This window comes from Gopherus flavomarginatus, chromosome 15 (assembly GCF_025201925.1).
Source record: "Gopherus flavomarginatus isolate rGopFla2 chromosome 15, rGopFla2.mat.asm, whole genome shotgun sequence".
Classification (NCBI taxonomy): domain Eukaryota; kingdom Metazoa; phylum Chordata; order Testudines; family Testudinidae; genus Gopherus; species Gopherus flavomarginatus.
In genome coordinates this window covers 16,743,185-16,764,296 of record NC_066631.1, presented here as the reverse complement: position 1 = coordinate 16,764,296, position 21,112 = coordinate 16,743,185, and the positions used below count along the sequence as shown (strand labels likewise).

Here is a 21,112-nt window from a genome sequence, read left to right as displayed (position 1 = left end):
ACGTCATGCGGGCACCATTCCAGAGGGCGCCAGAGCCGGTCCCCTATGGATATGCTAAGGGAAAAACTTCCAGCATCGGTGCACATGACAAGCACACACGCCTAGTATGGAATGGACATGAGCAACACATCTCGAAGAACACCGGTTCCGGAAATGATAACTGTCTTTTCTATTGCCCCAACATGCATCCCAAGACATATTGCACAGCTGGACTCCCCAAATTTTACAGCTCTGCCTTTCCCACAGCACTGCAGTGGAACTGCACTGCGAGCAATGGTGGATGCTGTTGTATAGACAAGGGACAAGTATTTAACACAGTGATGTTTGACCCTATTCAAAATAGGGTCAGGTTATATGGTAATAAAAATGCCTGTGTCGTGTTAGTGCTACAGCTTGCACCAGTGGAGAATTATGGATCTGAATTTTGCTAGTGTAGACTCAGCCAGAGGAAAAAACTATGTGAAATCAGTATGATGCTGTACCTCCATACATGACCGTCGTGTAGCTGTAATGGAAGGGATGAGGATGAGATACATTCATTAGTGGATACTTGTATTAAAAAACATGTTTAACAACAAAAATAAAGGAAGAGGAAACAAGGGGAGAAAAAAGAAGATTTTTAAAAATAAAATCAGCGTGCATTAACGTTCAGTTGTATTGGAGGTGATTGCAAAATAAGGAGGAAATAGCAGAAAGTGGAAGAGGAAGTTGTGTTATGTCCCAACAACTTTGTTTCATTCTCTTATAAAACAATGTGTCTATCTAGATAAGGATACTATAGCTATCAGGCTTCCAAAAACAACTTAAATCCTGCTTAGATTTAAGACTCCTTCCCAAATTCCCCCCTAGAGAGTGTATTTAAAAAAAATCAAAGAGCTTACACCCAGCCTTAATCACTTTATAAGAGTTATGTTTGTACAGCAAAATTGTAATCTGGAGCCTGACCAAATAAACTTGCTTACCTAATGTCAGGTTCAGGTTTTGGAGCTGCCATCCAAGACGTCAGTCTGTACCTTGAAGCCAGAGGCGGATGCCAAACCGGGCATGCCCATGTGTCTGAAGCTATGGCAGGTAAGGTAACCAGGCCTGCTAACTGTGAAATGTTTCCCTGTGCTTCGTTTTATACGGAGCACATAAATCATTCTTCACTCAGGTTTTGATTTATTGTCAAACAATCAAGTAATATACTATAAAGGGAGCGGGGTTGGGGAGGCAGATACTTGTGAACATCCTTAGTGTAATTTTCTGAGTAATCCAAGCTTTAATGGAAGGTACATGACTTGCAAATGCTTACTGGAGGCTTTGCAACCTTAGAATAGAAGCGATGTTTTTGCATCAGTCAAGAGGAAAATGAGCGAAGTACAGAAGCCAATCTTTTGATATGATCTCTCATTATAAAAAAGGGTGATGAGAAGTGATTGGGGTGTTTAAAAAATAGATAACAATTTTAATGATAGGTTGCACTTATCCACTAAGAAAATAGCTCACTGAACATTTTTTATTCTAGACATGGCATATGTTTATGCCTTGTATTTACGTTGGATGAAAAATAGAAATAAAACAATTATTTTTAAAAGTCTTTGTAATTATAAGGTAGGTATCGTAGCCCAGCTGAGGAAAAGAAAGTTTGTGATTTGCCCTAAGTCTCAGTGTAGTTGTGGCTGCAGTGGGAATAGAAATCCTGATTCACAGTTCCCTACTCTAACCACTTAGACCACATTCCCTCACAGTGTTTGTTAGTGCTACATCACTGGAAACTATTTACAAATTATCAAATGCTTGCAATCAGGTCCTACCATTGCTCAACACTCAAAATTCCCATTGACTTGCATGGAAGGAAATGCCTTATGAAGCACATGTGGGAATGGGGCTTTAGTGTGCTAGGGCCCCATCCTGCTTCCCTTGAAATAAAAAAGGAGTTTCGTTATGGACCTCAGCCAAATGAATACGGGCCCGTAGATCTAACCTATGGCGGTTTAATGATTCATGTACAATCAGAAATAAATTAAAATAGTACAGCTGCATTTTTATTAAGCCAAATAAGATTTAAGAAAAAGCAGAAAGCCTACAAGGAATGGAAGATGGGAGTGATCAGCAAGGAAGGCTACCTTACTGAGGTCAGAACATGTAGAGATAAAGATAGAAAGGCCAAAAGCCATGTAGAGTTGGACCTTGCAAAGGGAATTAGAACCAATAGTAAAAGGTTCTATAGCCATATAAATAAGAAGAAAACAAAGAAAGAAGTGGGACCGCTAAACACTGAGGATGGAGTGGAGGTTAAGGATAATATAGGCATGGCCCAATATCTGAACAAATACTTTGCCTCAGTCTTTAATGAGGCTAATGAGGAGCTTAGGGATAATGGCAGAATGACAAATAGGAATGAGGATATGGAGGTAGATATTACCACATCTGAGGTAGAAGCCAAAATCAAACAGCTTAGTGGGATGAAATCGGAGGGCCCAGATAATTTTCATCCAAGAATAGTAAAGGAACTGGCACATGAAATTGCAAGCTCATTAGCAAGAATTTTTAATGAATCTGTAAACTCAGGGGTTGTACTATATGACTGGAGAATTGCTAGCACAGTTCCTATCTTTAAGAAAGGGAAAAACAACGTGATCCGGGCAACTACAGGCCTGTCAGTTTGACATCTGTAGTATACAAGGTCTTGGAAAAAATTTTGAAGGAAAAAGTAGTCAAGGACATTGAGGTCAATGGTAATTGGGACAAAATACAACACGGTTTTACAAAAGGTAGATCATGCCAAACCAACCTGATCTCCTTCTTTGAGAAGGTAACAGATTTTTTAGACAAAGGAAACGCAGTGGATCTAATTTACCTCGATTTCAGTAAGGCATTTGATATGGTTCCACATGGGGAATTATTAGCAAAATTGGAAAAGATGAGGATCAATATGAAAATTGAAAGGTGGATAAGGAACTGGCTAAAGGGGAGACTACAACGGGTCGTACTGAAAGGTGAATTGTTAGGCTGGAGAAGGATTATTAGTGGAGTTCCTCAGGAATCCGTTTTGGTACCAAACTTATTTAATCTTTTTATTGCTGACCTTGGCACAAAAAGTGGGAATGTGCTAATAAAGGTTGCAGATGACACAAAGCTGGAAGGTATTGCCAATACAGAGAAGGACCAGGATATCATACAGGAAGATCTGGATGACCTTGTAAACTGGAGTAATAGTAATAGGATGAAATCTAATAGTGAAAAGTGCAAGGTCATGCATTTAGGGATTAATAACAAGAACTATTGTTACAAGCTGGGGAGGCATCAGTTGGAAGTAATAGAGGAGGAGAAGGACCTCAGAATATTGGTTGATCACAGGATGACTATGAGCCGCCAATGTGATATGGCTGTGAAAAAAGCTAATGCGGTCTTGGGATGCATCAGGCAAAGTATTTCCAGTAGAGATAAGGAGGTGTTAGTACCGTTATACAAGGCACTGGTGAGACCTAATCTGGAATACTGTGTGCAGTTCTGGTCTCCCATGTTTAAGAAGGATGAATTCAAACTAGAACAGGTTCAGGGAGGGGCTACTAGGATAATTTGAGGAATGGAAAACGTGTCTTATGAAAGGAGACTCAAAGAGCTTGGCTTGTTTAGCATAACCAAAAGAAGGCTGAGGGGAGATATGATTGCTCTCTATAAATATATCAGAGCAATAAATACCAGGGAGGGAGAGGAACTATTTAAGTTCCATACTAATGTGGACACAAGAACAAATGGATATAAACTGGCTATCAAGAAGTTTAGACTTGAAATTAGATGAAGATTTCTAACCATCAGAGGAGTGACGTTCTGGAACAGCCTTCCAAGGGGAGTAGTGGGGGCAAAAGACATATCTGGCTTCAAGACTAAGCTTGATAAATGTTTGGAGGGAATGGTATGATCGGATAGCCTAATTTTGGCAATTAATTCGTCTTTGACTACTAGTGGTAAATATGCCCAATGGTTTGTGATACAATGTTAGATGGGGTGGGATCTGAGTTACTACAGAGAATTCTTTCCTGGGTATCTGGCTGGTGAGTCTTGCCCACATGCTCAGGGTTTAGCTGATCGCCATATTTGGGGTCTGGAAGGAATTTTCCTCCAGGGCAGATTGCAGAATACCTGAGGGGGGTTTGCCTTCCTCTGCAGCATGGGGCACGGGTCACTTGCTGAAAGATTCTCTGCACCTTGAAGTCTTTAAACCATGATTTGAGGACTTTGACGGCTCAGATACAGGTTTGATACAGGAGCGGGTGGGTGGGTGAGATTCTATGGCCTGCGTTGTGCAGGAGGTCAGACTAGATGATCATAATGGTCCCTTCTGACCTTAAAGTCTATGTTTCTGTGATTTAAAAGGTCTAATAAATGCTCAGCTCAGCGTTTGATAAGAGTGTAGGTTTAATTCATTTGTGTTTATAACACTATTGGAAGTCCTGAGATGGAAGGAACTCTAATTCTTATAATTATTTTTTTTTATAGTGAAAATACTTCTCCTTCAGTTTCGTGCTTTCATTAGAAGCATCCTGATGGGTTTTCTCATTGTGAGCCTCTGCAGTAAAAGCATAGACTAAATGAACACCATTCCATGTATCCTATCCTCCTGCATACTAGTTCAAAAATGCTCTGTGAATCAGTGAAATAATACCCCTACTGGGAACAGCTTTTGAAACTGAGCTGTAGAGTGGGAGGAAATTGAGGCTTAGGATAGACTTGTTTAAGAGACACTGGCTTCTCCTAAGCAATTAAAGAGCAGGCATCAGCATATTTTATCATGTCAAGGGCAGAGTAAAAATTAAGGTCTCATTTTACTAAATCTGTATTTATAAATATTTATCCATGATTGAGACCAGTATTTTTCCCCTCACAAAGGAGCATATTCATAAATGCAAATGATACACAGTGATTGTCTGTTGTGCTTCACACCTTCCAGACATTGTTAACTGGGTGTGGTAGGATTTGCAAGAGTGAGGATGTCTTCCCTTAAATTTATTTTTTGCACTCCCTGGGAAAGGCACTATCTTGCGTAATGGGACAAACAAAAAAAATTGAACAAGAATAATACATGTAGAAACTGGAAATGCAGAGTTATGGCTTTATATAAACAATAGCAATTATTCCTGCCGAGTTGACAGCAGATCACCTTTTCCTCCTTCCTTGACAATTATCCAAATGCAAAAACAACAAAATGTTCTGTTTAAGAGGAAAAATATGACTTATTTATGAAAAAAAAAATTTATTTCCCCTGAAACCAGAAGATGAGAGCTGAAGATTTTTCTTTAATGGGGCCCATTACTGAAGCAAATAGGTTATTGTGATTTACTGCTTTGTAAATAAGGGATCACACCTAGAAATCCAGCTGATTTCAATAACTGTATCATAACTTTGTATATACACAAACATGTATATTTGTTCAAATATGAAACTTCATGTAATTTGTATTACCCTGTACAAACATTCTCCTCTTCATGCAAAACTTTGTTTATTTTTAAATGAGACCAGTTTTGGCTATCGTCAGTTCATAGTCATTATTTTCACGAAGAAAACCAAAAATTTGGGGCCAGATTTTCCTAAAATGCTCAGCATCCAGAAGTTCCTAGTATTCTCAGTGGGAACTGCAGGGTGATAAGCACCTGTAAACATTTGCTCATTAAATTATGAAAAAGACAAAGGACCTGACAAGCTGGCCCATGGATATCTTGCTTTATTGACTAGCGAAAGTTATCCACTTCTTGGAGAGAATTGCTCTTGAAGAGTCATGTGCTGGTGTTCATTCATGGTATAAGCATCTCATAGTGGACAGTTCCAACCAGAGAACAAGCCAAGCCTTGCCTTTACAGAAGAAAGAGGACTCTGTCATGTAAAGGCTGTGGCATCCACAGGATCACAGCCTTCACTTAGAGCCAAGATCAGCTAAGGAGATCACACACACACATGCCTGGGCGCTGCCCCTTCAGAAGAGATAGGTGCGGGGGATTTTGCTTTGTTTTCTTGTTGTTGTTACAGGCCACTTTCAGTCCAGTTCTGTGGTTTTGCCAGCCCTGATATTTACTTCAGGATTCCTTCCCACACTGAGCACTTCCTTAGATTGAAAGAACATATATCTCGGGGCTATGAAGAAAAGATCAGGGTTCTAACTGCAAGCATTAATGAAAGGCCACTTTCTTTCCCTTTGCTTATCAAGGAGAGCTCTTATTAGCAGGACCACCCATTATTTGTTTGTTTAGCTACTCCTAAAATGAATGTTTTAATAACTAGTGTGAGAGTAATCTGGAAAATTAATAGAGACGGTGAAGATTGGCTAGTACAGATTTGTGTCATGCTGGTGAGTCTCTGGTGATTTGAGAGAAAGCCCATATAGTGACACAGAATGGTAGGTGATAATTCATTCTCTGGAAACTTCTTTGAATTTTATTGTAAAATCAAACACCAAACACAGTAGGCACATAGGATCAGCAAGCTATTCTGGTAGCTTTTCTCCTATGAAAGTTGGCATTTACTCATGCTTGTTTTTCAGTTGCTTTTCATTAGGGATTTGCATCCTAGCTCACATAACCAGTTACCGATTACAGGGTCATTAGCCTTTTGGCTAGTGCAATGATGAATATTTTCCTTAAGTGTGACATGTAATCCAGTAACGTTCCCTTCTTTGAGTTATTTCAGAGGCTTAAATAAATTAGGTGTCTGCCCAGGGTGCCATGCCCTTTGGCCTGTGACATCATTAATCAAAATATCTCTCAATTGGTTACAGTGGGATTCAGACCTTGGTTAACTCTTTGGTAACTAACAAAGAGGTTTTCAAATAGAGGTTTAGCTGTTGAGTCTTAAACAGTGCAATGCATTTGGAGTAATTATCTGCATGCAGGACTCATGGGTGTTTTCACCTTGGTAAGATGAAAGTGGAAGCTAATTAGTGGGATAAATGAACAAAAGTAATCTAAGAGATTAGGTGAAATTGGAAAGTGGTATAAAAACCCACTTCTGTGAGAAAATGGAGCATGCATCTTGGTAAAATGTTGAAAATGTAAGTTTGGTATTCTATCTTAAAAATTCGGAAATAACTTTCTGAGAACAAAATGAATTTGGTTCTGATAGCCTGGTTATAACTTGGTTACTATGTCTAAATATTTACTGAAGAGCCCCATGTAAGCTTATGCCATGAACTATCTCACTATGAGATAATAACATTTTGAGGGTTGTGATGGTTGAATCAAATGATAAAGAGGAAAATTGTTTATATTTTCAGGAAGGAAAGTAATTGTGTGCTACAATGATGGACACTTCAGAAATGATTTAACAGTAATTGTTCTGAATTAACATGTATGGAGCACCAGAGGTTGCCTGTAATGGCAGTCTTCTGGAGCTCTCTGCTCTAACACTGTTCACTTCAATGTTAGGTTTTTTTCATTACTTTTCTTGGTGCTTGGGTGTCTGGGGGATGTGAAAAATAACAGTTCTTGTAAAAATTTTTGTTGTTTCTGAACAGCCTGACTTTGGTTCATGTCCTTTTCTTCTGGCTGGCTACGAGGATGGATCAGTGATTCTGTGGAATTTATCAGGGGGAAAAATATTAAGCCGACTTGCTTGCCACCAGGAGCCAGTGATGAGCCTTGACTTTGACTCTGAAAAGACGAAGGGGGTCTCGGGCTCATCTGAGGAGGTGCTTACCGTCTGGAGCCTCGATGAGCAGCAGAATTTAAAGGTCAGGATCATCGGCCCCTTTGTGTCATTTATCCCGCTTTGCACTAACAGTTGGATAGACTAAAAAAATATTTAGTCATGAAGAGGAGTTGTTGCAGATCTCTGACTAATTAATCACAGACTGGTTAGAATGCAGGAGAAGGCTGTCTGTGCTGGTAGGCTATAGTTGAAGAAAAGTGGGTTTTTTTTTAAAACTTTCACGTGTTTATGGTTTTACCAAAGCTGTGTTTAAGCAACTGGCACATAGGCCTACCATTCCGCAAGTCACTCTTTTTATACATTTCTTTATCATTACATTATTGTCCAATACTCAGAGCACCTAATAAATGAAATTATTGAAAATCGAAATAAAGGGTTGTTTTCCTAAGGATTTTGCTTGAGTGCTTACAGTTTTCCCTTTGTCTTAGGAAAGAGAAACATTTTAAGACAGTTACAAATAAAAGATTATGGTTAGAATAAGTGATTTACTTGCCCAACTAATACTGAAAATCAATGGGATTTAAGCACTTTTGAAAATTTCAATCTAAGATATGAAAACAAGTTATTAATGTCAGTTTAGGTACTAGAACACTCCGCTTATGTAGGATATGGCCTAAGAAACCAGTTGAGCCTAATGATGGTGAATGGCATTGACTGTGGCTTAATCTGGACATCATTAGTAAAAGTTGTTTCAGTGCCAAGGGGTTGAGTGGCAGAAATTCTAGGATTTGGTATTCTAGTACAGAAGTAGCCAAACGATGATTGTGGATAAAATTTATGAAAGTGTAAAGGGGGCCCCATGGCGTTCTACATTGCCTGAGGATCTCTTCACAACGTATGAGTGGAAGGGTCATAGAGAGGGGCCTTTGCAACTCCTGTGGGAAGCAGTCTGCAGGGATCCTTTGGTGGAGCAGCTACTGGAGCTACATTTATACTGCCTCCTGGAGAAGAAGCAGCTGCTATTCAAGCTCCTGGGTTTCCTGCAGATTTGTGTGCACACACTGTAGAGGGAGAAGTGAATTTCATCCGAGGAGGAGGAGGAGTAATTTGTTTTTATTCCATATAGCTATTTTACACTGGATTTTCTGTATTGACATTAGTCTGTGATAAATCAAGTAGGAAAGAAAGGGATGTTTCCCTCACAATATCCTCTCAGTTATGTGTTATGAATTAAGCTTAATGGGAGACTACAGGTGTGATGTGAGGGGTGAATAAACTCTGAAGTTGTTCACCTGAGGGTATTTCAGGTTTGTTTCCTTTAATGGGCTGTAGTTCCAAATCTATATTCCCAGTAGATGCATAGTTGGTTACTGCAGCTTTAACTGACAGTAGTTTTCCTTGGATGAAGTGCTATTTAAGTGCAAAGTATTAAGCCATAAATAACATTTTTCACTTCATGCATAGTGTGAATCCACTAATAAAATAAATAAAATGTGTCTCCCACACGACTGCTAGAAATAGTCAAGGACACAGATTAAGTTTTTTTCCACTGTTGCATTAATAACACAAACCAGATGGGGATTTTTCCTGACATTCCAGGTACCTGAGGTAATGGTAGTATTTGGAAAGCCACTCAGTGGCACACTATTTTTACTCTAAAAAGTTTTAATAACTAAACTTGGTGCATAGCTATCTGCCTTTGGAGAAATAATGATGCAATGAGGGCACTGCTCTGCTGTTTTATGTGGCAGTGTTCCAGTGTGGCAGTGAAAAGACGATGAAGCTAACTACAGGGCTTATCCCCAGGAGGGAAGCTGGCGTATTGTCTGGTACCAATAAGTTGCTGAAGTCATCAGTGTCAGTGAATGGCTGGATTGGTTATGAGGCTTCTGATTTGGATAGATAGTATAATTAAGGGATAATGTTTGTGGCAGAGGAATACAGAAGGCAATAAACAGCTTTTGCGAGTGATTAATCAGCAAAGCAGAGCTGAGGCATTCAATAATTGCAAAAGCTCTTTACTGCTCATAAACTCCACCTTGTTCTTGTTATATAATGAAAAGGAAGATTCAACAAACCACAATGTAAACCATGAGAAAATTTGTTTTTCTTGCCTCTTTAGGCTTTAAAAGCTCAGTGTTGCTGCTGCCTTCTTGGCTAGATGGCTAGAACAAGGGCCCAGAACAAGGGCAGGGCTTGAGGGAATACATGTTTACAGGGGGATTATTTAAAAAAAAAAAAAAAAAAAAAAAAAAAAAAAGTCTCTCCGGAGTGAAAAGGAAGTGGCAGGTCAAAGACTCAGGCCAGAGTTGTTAGGATATGTGACTAACCTTGGCCATGATTGGCTGAAAGTGTAGAATCCAGATCTCCTTTGGTTCGATTCTTTCCTTTCTGGATCATGAAATGGTTTTCTACTTTGGAAACTTTGCTGCTGTGTTTTTTGATTACATTCATGGCCCATGAGCTTTTAAGGTGGCTCACTCAAATCCCCTGACCACAGCATCAGGTTACTGATTCCCTGAGTGTTTGTCCGGGAGTTTTATCCTGGCTCTCCTCTTGTTCTGGTGGGTCTCTAGCAGATACTGTTACTTCCTTACCATTCCTTAACTAAGGAATGTTACCATTACAGTCTTCACTGTCAACTCGTAACTTGCTGTTGACATGTAATTCCAGTTATCTTCTCTGGACAGATCTTGTCCATTTCTTTGACATTATTACTGCAGTTCTCAGAACTAAGCTTTGGTTATGCCTCGGTTCACAACCTGTGTTACTTAAGCCAGGTCTCCCATACAGACTTCTGCTGGTATAGTTATGTTGGTCAGGCATGTGAGGAGGTGTGATCCCTGACTGACATAGCAGTGCCAGCAAAAGCCTCTTGTGTAGACACAGTTATACCAGCAAAATGGTATTTTTCCTGGAAGCGTTTATTTCTCTCAGGGAGCTGAAATAAGCTATACTGGCGGAAGTGCAGTTTTGTGAGTATAAAGTGCAGGCAGCTAGAAGTGCTTTGCTGGTATAGTATAAAAGTAGTTCTAGTGTAGATCTGGCCTTAATCCTTGTGATGTACTAGAGAGGGTTCAAAGCTAGAGCGGTATAGCTATACTGATAAAGGATCACTGTGGAAAGACGCTTATACCAACAAAAGAGTTCTGGCGGCATAGCTTAGATCAATTCCCTGAACTAAAAAGCTATGCTAGCAAAAGGGCTTTTTGCCAGCATAACTGCATCTACACTAGGGCTTTTGATGGCAAAACCATGTTAATTAGTGGTGAGGTTTTTTTCAAACTGCTACTCAACATAGATATGCTGCCAAAACTTAAGCATAGACCAGGCCTCAGTAACACTTCCAATTTTGCTTTCTTGCCTCCAGTATTCCTTCCATTTGGATCTACCACCCTTATTCTTCATTTTCTGTTTCAGGACATCTCCATCTCCTGTCTTATTTTGTACGGTGGATGCAGAAAGCACATGCCAGGTTTTGAATTAACCATTCTCTTAAGGAATTTGCGTTATTCTATATCATTTAGGTATTGGAGTGCTGCTTAAAAAAATAAACAGCAAACTAGTTCTTGAATAATTATTAGAGGTTTACAAATGCTGGAACTTGTTTTGGATCTGATCCTGGAAGGTGCTGGGGTGTCCTCAGCTTGATTGTGTATATACTTTCATAATTTAAATAAGGGATTGATCTAGATTTTTAACTACATTAGTGGACTTGTTAGGGAACTAATATGATTTTTAATTGACCTCATGCTGTATGTAATGCACCAATTGTGTATCATGGAATGCTTTTTGCAGAGGAAAAGTATATACTTTGAAGACCACTTCAGTACAACTTTCCCCTTAGGAAAACAGCTACCACCAACAAATTTATGTGAACTGTAAATTGAATTATGTTGAGTTCTGTGTTTGTTTTATTTTGTTTTTTACAAGAGAGTTACTTCCCGAAGAGTGTGTTCTCACTTCAGTTTATGGAGGAATTTATATGTTATCCCCTAGTATAAATGGGAGTTGTGTGTGCATGTATATATAATATATACATAAAAATTATAGCACACTGTGGTAAGAGTATACTCCCAAAGTCTTTTTCTCTTTTCAATGTGTGTGCTGAAATCTACTAGCTTTCTTATATATTGACACTGTCGAAATAATGATAGTATCGGCACTAAGTGATAACACAATAGTTATTAGTTTGATACTCAGCTTATGTCTGTTTTCTGTGTACTCTCACACCCCCTCCATAACTGAAACACTTTTTTTCTCCCTAAGGGCTCAATCCTGCAAAGTGCTCAGTATCTCCTTAGGGATGCTAACTGCTCTCAGCTGCTGCTAAGGCCAAGTTGTGCACCTCACAAGTGTGAACCCAAAGAATCCTCTAACAACAACAGTAAAATGCTCCCAAGTTTGAAATCAGTAACTAGTTCATGATCCCCTTCTCACCAGGGGCAGCTCCAGGCACCAGCGCAGCAAGCGTGTGCCTGGGGCGGCAATGGGGGGGTGGCGTGCCAGTCGCTGTAAGGGCAACAGTCAGGCAGCCTTCGGCGGCATGCCTGAGGGAGGTCCACCAGTCCCACGACTTTGGCGGCAATTCGGCGGCAGGTACACCGAAGGCGCAGAACCACAGAGCCGCTGCCGAATCCGCATGACCAGTGGACCGCCCACAGGCATGCCGCCGAAGGCCGCCTGACTGCCGTGCTTGGGGCAGCAAAAAACATAGAGCTGCCCCTGCTTCTTGCTAGTGGGTGCATCAAAAGTCTCCTGGGAATGAGTGCTGGAAATACAGATTCACTGACACTGTGACCTCATTCTTGGAAGCATTCCTTTCCCAGGGCTCTATGTTGAGTGCCATCACAGCATATTCGTGATTCAGGGGACCACATCCGTAGGAACCAGTAGCAGGTAGTTTCATACTAGGCCAAAAACCCTTCATAGGAATACCCCTGAAGTCTGGAAACAAGGCTGTGGCTCTAAACTTTGCAGCTCAGGCCCATCTCTAAGAATAACAAGAATGAGAGGGCAAAGCTGTATAGTCTGACTATTCTCATTTAAACCAGTTTTTCAGTGATGGCAGAGTAGAAACCATTTAAATTGCAATAAGTGTACAAGGGACACTTTTTTTTTTTTTTTAAAGAGACCATGCTGAAGGTAGTCTCTTGTGCTCTTCTGTCTCTATCTACTGTTATCCTGACCATTGCATCACTCCCACGTGTGGTTTAGAAGTTGGGATACCCACTAACAGGCAAATTGATACCTGTGTATGTATTGCTAACTCTAAAATCACGAAGATTTTGTTATCTTGCACTCACTTTAAATAACTTTAACTTTATCGCTCAGGTTCAGAAAACACACAAACTCGTCAATGCTGGGATTGCTGATGTTGCCATCCGCCAGGACAAGAAGATCCTGGCAACAGCAGGGTGGGATCATCGTATCAGAATCTTTGGCTGGAAGAAACTGAAGCCCTTGGCAATACTGGACTACCACACAGCAACTGTCCACTGTGTATCCTTCTCAGATCACAGTAGGCCAAGTGAAAGACTGCTGGCAGCTGGCTCCAAAGACCACCGCATTAGTATCTGGTCAATCTATAATCAAACCTCAGGTGCTTTGCACTGTCCTTTGGAAACTAGAAAGCCGGACTGATAAACCAGATATTGTGTGATTAAAATCTGGGGATGGGGAAGTATTAAACCATCTGCAGTTTGAGCGCAAGTCCCTAGAAAGACCTATTCCCTATAGAAAATGTGTTGTTGTAGAAGGGAAAACCAGTGCTAGGAAGGGAAGAATGGATGATCATGCAGTTAAGGCAAAGGCCTAGCAGAGATGGATTCTGTTGCATCCTCTGCCACATGCTTCTTTTGGCAAATTGTTTTGATTCTTTGTGCCAGTTTCCTCATCTGTAAAATGGAGATAGGTGCTGTCACTCAGGCATGGGGTGGTCTAGAGTACACTGGGTTCCAAATCATGTAGAGATCCTTCATGGACGTAAGTGCGAAGAATCAGTTTTATGTGAACTTGAAACCTTAAACCATCCATAGCAGTTTCTCATGTCAGTTACTTTTTCTTCCCCGTAACTGAAAAGCTATCAAACCAACCTTGATTTGTTCACACTTCTGTCAGTTTCTAGCTTAAGCCAACAGCCAAAGAATGTGACTAGGGATGGCTTTTGGCATTTATGAATTTCATTATGTCCCCTGTCACCTCGAGCCTCACAATTAATCATAGAAAGAAAAAGGAATCTTTCCATGCCTTTTTCAGAGCCAGTGCTAAAGCCTTTCCATAGACTGACTAGCAGAAGGATTTAAACTGAGCAATCCAATTAGCGCCCTTCTCCTTGGAGATTTGGGGTAAATTTTCAGTATGGTGAGCCAGGGATTTGGCTACACATCTCCCATTAACATCAATGGGAATAGCATGGATAAATCCTTCTGCACTACGCTGAAAATTTACCCTTTAGTTTGTCATCTCCATGGTCGTGGAAGCTGAAATCCATTCCAAAAGTTGATTGTTTTTGCTTGAGTCAAGGCACAGTACTAGCATTCTCCTTTTCAAATATATTTGAGCAGTAACAGTCTGTTCGCAGGCCAGGAAACCTCACCACTGAATTAAGGTTTGCCAATAAGATGCACTTATATGTACACCATAAAAGCAATTAACAGTGTGACTTTAAATACAGAGTAATTTCGAAATGCTAGGTGGTTCTTGGCATCAGAAATATTTAGCATCAGAAAAAAAGTGTCTGTTCTGCAAAGGGGGATTTTGGGGATACCAGTGCTGTTCTGTTGATGTTTTATTGAAAATGCTTGTCCCTACCCATTTATGGGGCTGGACATCAAAGGAGAACTGGTCAGAAATGAATTGGACAGCAGCATTGAAAGACTTCAGAACTACAGTTCAAAACCCAAACTTGTGTAATGCTGATGCGAAAGCTAAATCTAAAACCTGGACCTGCTGTGCGCCTGTACTGTACATGCAGGGATGATCTTGTTGAACAAGTGCTTTCTAACTCTGTACAAGAAATTTTCCTTAAGTGCCAAGCCCCAGTGTTCTTCCAATTACAGAACATAAAATATACTGCAACAAGGCTTTTACTAATAAAACTCTGCACTTCCCGTTTAAACTGGTGTCACACACTGAAATGTGTTCTTGCATTTCTTTGGTTATTTTTCTCTCTATAGTCAGCTCTGTGGAGGTTTATTCTGCACATGTGAGTTAGAGGAGGCCTGATTCTGAGCATCTTTGAGCCAGTCATTGGGAGTTGCAGACGCTCATTACATCTAGACGGTATATGTGTATGTGAAACGATCATGCCAGGATCTCTACATATCTTCCACTTCCCAGGCAGAAGAGAGGGGTCTGTGCTCAGCAATCTCCATAGCACCATCTTCCTGAGATACACAAGAAGCCTGACTGAATGATACAAGTTTCAGAGGGATCGCCATGTTAGTCTGTATCAGTAAAAACAACGAGGAGTCCTCTTTGAATGATACAAGGAACCTCACAGTTTTCCTCCCCACAAAGCAGATGGGGACTTATGATGGAAAGAAAGCCACTGTTTCTTATTCTTTTATATTAAATTGCAGTGGTACCCCTCTGATCTCAGAGACTCCCCTAATCCTACCACAGGACACCTCCTGCTGAATTCACATGTATTAAGGCCCTGCACCTATTGAGATGAATGGCAAAACTCCTACTGACTCCAGTTACATATGATTAAACCCTAGGAGATCACCCTTCTCCAGGAAGGTCCTTGGTTTTGATTGGAGTTTTATCAGATTAAAGATTCAGGGCCAGACTCATAGTCGCTGTTTGATTTGTTTATTTACAAATCAGATAAAGAGGAGTTGGGAGTATTAAGGTGAAGCTAAGGCTGTGTCTCCACTGCCACTTTCAGTGCTAAAACTTTAGTAATTTGGGGGTGTGAAAAAACACCCCCCTGAGCGACAAAGTTTTAGAGCTGAAAAGTGCCAGTATAGACAACGCCGGGCTCTCAGCAATAAAGCTACCACCCCTCATTCGGGGTGGTTATTTTTTATCACCGGGAGAGCTCTCCCCTGACGATAAAGTGTGACTACACTGCCCATGTCACAGGGCTGTGTCGGCCACGCTGTAACGTGAGCAGTGTAGACATATCCTAACTTTCAGGCCCAATTTATTTTTCTCCTCTATGTAGTTAATGTTTCCTATATAGCTGCTGTCACTTTGGTTTTGAGTTGATGAACTCAATCCATGTCAATGAGTACTGCTTTGAATAGAGAGTGAGTCTTTGTTCATCTGTGCTAAGATATTCCATCTGCAATGGAATCTTTAAAAAAAATACTTCCAGGTTTTTAAAGAATTGGAGTTGCACTTCTGTCTCTGAAACATGCTCGAGTATCTTAAAACCTGATCCAGTACTTGCAATGGAAATTGTAGGGTGACATGACACCTAATCTTATTGAACATTCATTATTCATAAACAGCTCTTTCAAGCCTTCTCCAAGCAAAGATTAATAAGCAAAGCACTTGCTAATTGAGAGTATTGTTTGATCTGGACTTGTAGTTTAATCTCTGTTCACTGACAAACTTACCAGCGGTCTATTTTTCTCTGGCTTTAAAGGCAGCCTTTGTAGTCAGAGTTCACTGTCTGTCATCGTTGTGGAGATGCTCAAAGGATTCTTAAAGTAGCCTGATATTTACTATTTACTAGCTCTTTGCAAATATTCTTATATGTTCCTTCATGATCAAATTATCACCCTTTGCTGCAGTAGATGTTTATATTTGTGTGACTAGGTAGTTTAAAAAAAAATCCCAATCTTGCACAAGAACAAATTTAAAATTAAGGAGATGAACACAAAACTTCAATCCCACAAATAGATACACACATCAGGGCATGGAGTGTTATTAACTTTAAGAGGAGGGAGGACCTATATGTGCAGATCGGCATGCAGGAATAGGATTTGTATTTTGCCTCTTCAACCTGCACGTAGTAATGAGTACTTCATAGGTAAAAGGGTTAATCGGCACTGTACATTAGCAATGATATTTTTTTCATCATCCTAATCAATTGTGGGGGGTTAAATGCATTTTTTAGTTTCCATCTAAGTTACTGGTTCTAAAGATTTGCTTGGATACATTATCTGACTGCAAAATCTTGATCTGGATCACAACTTTCCTGAAATTTATAAAGTTATTTACTTCAGGATCAAGACATAAATTTCAGTCTCAGACCTGAACTTTCCCAAAGTAAAGACGTGTTCAAATCAAAGTGTTGGGTTGGGCCTGTCTCCAGGATTATAAATATGTCACATCTACCTGATCACATCTAAGAAACCAGTATAAAATATTCCCAGAAGAGTTAAAATTCCTTCTTAAAATGTAATATGGTCATGTTTATCCCACTGAAGATTTCAGCTGATTCATTTGCTTTCAGGTAGGTTTTGAGTAAAGAACCACCACAAACTGATGGAGTTAGCCCCTGAATCTCACCTGTCAGAGAGGAATACGACTAGCCTGTACTTGGCTTAAAGGAGTCAGGAGTGAAGGTGATGACAGCTAAATTGTTGCAAAAAGGCTTCCTCCCAAGAAGTGGTGTATCTGTCACCCTGGGGGAGGGAGTGGGAAGCAACCAACATTCATAAGCTAATTGAAATAAATCCCAAACACTAGCATTTGTACAGCAATTACATGGAATATTTATCACCAATGGGATGAATGCTGACCTCTGACCCTCAGATGTTGCCTGTAAATGAATCCGTTAGTTCCAAGCTCTTCCTGTGCTCCGAATGTGGTGAGCAGGGTGTTCTGCTTCGAAGTGGAGATGAGCTAGGGAAGAGGAAGAGAGCTCGCCCTAGTCAGCGTGAGGGCCTGTGAAAAGAGCGAATTGTAAAACCTTCCCTCCTGCACTCTGAAATTGAAATTAGTGATTAGTAATAGTGGCATAAGTTACACACTGTGGATCCCTACCTTTTTAAAGATGGATAACTTTAAAGTCAATGCCGTGTGATAGTTTCTAGTATGTTTAAAATGCATCTTACAAGACTTGATTTTGTCCAATGCTAGCAAACAAAACTACAGACTCATAAAGACTCTTCAGTGTCCCCAGTAGAGCGAAAGAGGGAAATAACTCACTAGTGCAGCAGCCAGGTTAATTATCTGAGCAAAATGCAAGAATTGCTGAGTGGAAGATCAATGCATTTCCTTATCTAGCATTGTCACTGTGGTGTGAAAATGTGGATCACTGTGTCCTGCCCGGTTGAATAGGACATGATGTGTTAAGACAACAATATGTGTTTCAGCCAAGCGGTGATGCATACAAAGCCTTTAAGCATGACTTTACAGTGTGCTCCCACGTGAATTATGGAGATGAGCTGGTAAAAATGCAGGGACTTTCTGTTATTCACACACTGTTTGGAAATTCTAGTCTGCGTCCCAGTGCTGGAGGCATTTTTCCAGCTGAGCATGTATCTTCTTTGCCACATGGCAGCATCAATTTGGCCTTTGAGAGCAATTAAATAGTTGTATGCAGCCACAGAGAACAACACACTCCCCAAACAGCTCACTCCTATTATTCACACCTGTTAGGCCAATTTCATAGCTGGTGTACCTTCACTGAAGCCAGTGCGGTTGCTCCAGTGATGTAGTTGGCCTATAACTCCAGCACTCTTTTGTAGCATTAGAGGTACTGAAAGCATTTCAGACACCACAGCACAGACATTGTGTGACTAAGGTCCCTGAAGGAGCGGTTAAGTGCCTAAGTCAACATTTAGGCACCACTGGCATGCATGAAACCACTGTTTAGCTGCACCAAATCTGTGGGTATCCGTTTCTGCCAGAGGGCGTATGCACAGCTGCCCAAGTCCTGACACTGCTGAGCAGCTTGGCATCAAGCTTATAGCTAAGGCTCAGAGGGATTCCCAGACCAGGTGGCTCCTTACCTGCCTGACCTGTGGAGCCTGATTTAGGAGGCATGCTCTGAGCACACCGCACCCGCACAAAAGATGGGGAGGGGGCGGATTAAATATTCATTGGAGCAAGGATATGACTCCTCCAGAGTGCCCTCACCACCAGGCTATAAAGTCATTCTTGCTGTCACTTTCTGGGCTGATGATGCCTGGTTTTGGATTTCATGCAAAGCGGAAGAGATTTTGAGCAACCCATCCCAGAATAGCCCTGGCAGCCTGTCTTTTAGGGTCAGAGTAGCAGCCGTGTTAGTCTGTATCCGCAAAAAGAACAGGAGTACTTGTGGCACTTTAGAGGCTAACAAATTGATTTGAGCATAAGCTTCTGTGGGCTACAGCCCACTTCACTGGATGCATAGAATGGAACATATAGTGAGGAGATAAATATACAGAGAACATGAAAAGGGGGGAGTTGTCCTACCAACTCTAAGAAGCTAATGAAGAGAAAAAAAAAACGTTTGTAGTGATAATCAAGATGGCCCATTACAGACAGTTTGACAAGAAGCTGTGAGAATACTTAACATGGGGAAATAGATTCAATGTGTGTAATGGTTCAGCCATTCCCAGTCTCTATTCAAGCCTAGCTTGATAGTGTCTAATTTGCATATTAATTCAAGTTCAGCCGTTTCTCTTTGGAGTCTGTTTTTGAAGCTTTTCTGTTGCAGAATTGCCACCTTTAGGTCTGTCTTTTAGGGTTGTCAACTGCATCACCGCTATGGTGCTTGTTTTCAGTTGGTCCCTAAAAATGTTTGCATAATGTTATCGGATACCAGGATTATTTGGGTTGAAGCAGCTGTTTCCTCCTTTTGTTGGTGTGTGTGCTTCTTAGATTCAGCTGCATTTATTCAGCCTAGTGAAAGGAAAATCTTAGACTGAGCAGTTTGTACCAGAGAAATGACCCCTCTATATTTAATGCACATGCCTGAGGAGGTTCATTCTAACTTTTAGCTATTAGTGGTTTATTCCCTCTCAATCCCATCCATCATGCAGCCTTTGGCACTTTAATGTATTATTAAACCACATAGCTGGGATTGTAGCAACATAATCCCTGAATTGTGAATGTTTTGCCCATGTGATTAATGGTGTGAAATATATCTGTGCATGTTTTACCAGCGTTATGATGTGTGTTGCTTTATTCTGACTTTGCCCCAAGGAATCTGATGCATAGTTCAGTACTGTGGCTACAAATGTGTCCCTTAGGTGATCCAGAGATCCTGGGAAACCTTAAAGGTTCCCAAAGCAAACTAATTCTACAGTATCCAGAGGTACCAGATTCTGATCACAAGCCTTACGAGGAGCATTGAGGTGGGGAAGAAGTCTAGCTAGAGATTTGTCCTGGAATTTAGCTGTCCTTTTGTACCAGTACACTAATTCCATCTTCATACTCATTTGCTCTCTTTATTATAATGTTTTCAATGTGTTAGGAAATGGTGCAAATTGCAACCTGAAAAGGGTCTTTTAGAAACCATGCACACACATCTAACAAATTGTTGAGACAAAACTGTACCTGCCTGAAGGACTCTGTGGTTGCCACTATACTGCAAACAGTGGCAAATCCAAATGTTACAATAATGTCGGTAATAGAATTCGTACCTCCTACCCCAGACAGCACAGGTCCAGCCACTTGCACTACAGGAGAATCTCCACTACCTCTTAGGAGTATAGGGCCTATGGCACACTCTTGAGCAGTTCTGATGCCTTCCAGTAGAAGAGAGTGGTACACATTTGGTAGCCAGTTTGTTACATCATGTTACAAAGCCCAATATGGAATAGATGAGAGAGGCAAATTATGCTTGCACATTTATGATTAAGAATGTTTTGTTTAGAAGTTCTAATTTAACAACACTTATGAAAGCTAGAGAATATGGGACACATTCTGCTTCAATTAAGTTTCCCCCTGAATGTATGTACATTAGAACTGCAAAAAAGCAGCATTAATCACATGCCAGCATTCTGGACAGCCATGGCACTATCCCTCTCAGCTCCCATCAGGAGCAGAAGTAACCTGTGGACATGTGGGATTGAAGCCAGATCAGAGCACATGCAGTTTGTGCCAAAATGCACAGCCAACAAAAATCAGGAAATAAGACTTCTGCCCCTGTTACCAGCCCAAGCCATGGCTTTTCTCATGATGCATACAATCCCCAGTTGTGTAGCAATATCTGCTGGAGAGACGTCCAGGCATATGTGTTGGAGGCAAGATTAATGGTTGGTTTTACACAATCATTTTGAACTTGGTAGAAAATGCAGTCATGGCATCCCTCTTGGTTGTAATTAAAAAGCCTATAATTGCTGGTATTAAATCTTAAGTGGATCCCCACCTACACTGCTTTTAACTTAATGTCTATTGTAACCTTTGTCTTTTACTTTTTGCCTTGGGTTCTCGATGGCATGCAGCCTTGGCACCAAACTCACCAGAGAGCGTGAATCTTTAAAGGGTTAGCACGTGTGCCCATCTGGTTTGAAGCAGCAAACAGCAGCAGGAAAGGGAATTGATTCAGAGACTCCCTTCATGTTTGCTGACATGTGCAAAGTGATGCTGAAAAAAC

General features: G+C 40.7%; 1 protein-coding gene across 10 annotated transcripts in view; it reads left to right on the top strand.

Annotated features, from left to right (window-relative positions):
* The window catches only part of GNB1L (G protein subunit beta 1 like), a 56,739-nt gene extending 41,983 nt beyond the window's left edge, over positions 1 to 14,756 (top strand). For 7 of the 10 annotated variants that reach the window (XM_050924187.1, XM_050924186.1, XM_050924182.1 and 4 more), the window contains 3 exons: positions 973 to 1,071; positions 7,490 to 7,705; positions 12,958 to 14,345. In XM_050924187.1, coding sequence (XP_050780144.1) covers positions 973 to 1,071; positions 7,490 to 7,705; positions 12,958 to 13,266 — 624 coding nt within the window. In that variant the 3' untranslated portion in view covers positions 13,267 to 14,345. Of the gene's footprint in view, positions 1 to 972; positions 1,072 to 7,489; positions 7,706 to 12,957; positions 14,346 to 14,661 lie in introns of those variants that run through there. The other 3 variants (XM_050924190.1, XM_050924189.1, XM_050924188.1) reach the window with 3 other exon arrangements.
* Positions 14,757 to 21,112: the final 6,356 nt, after the last annotated feature.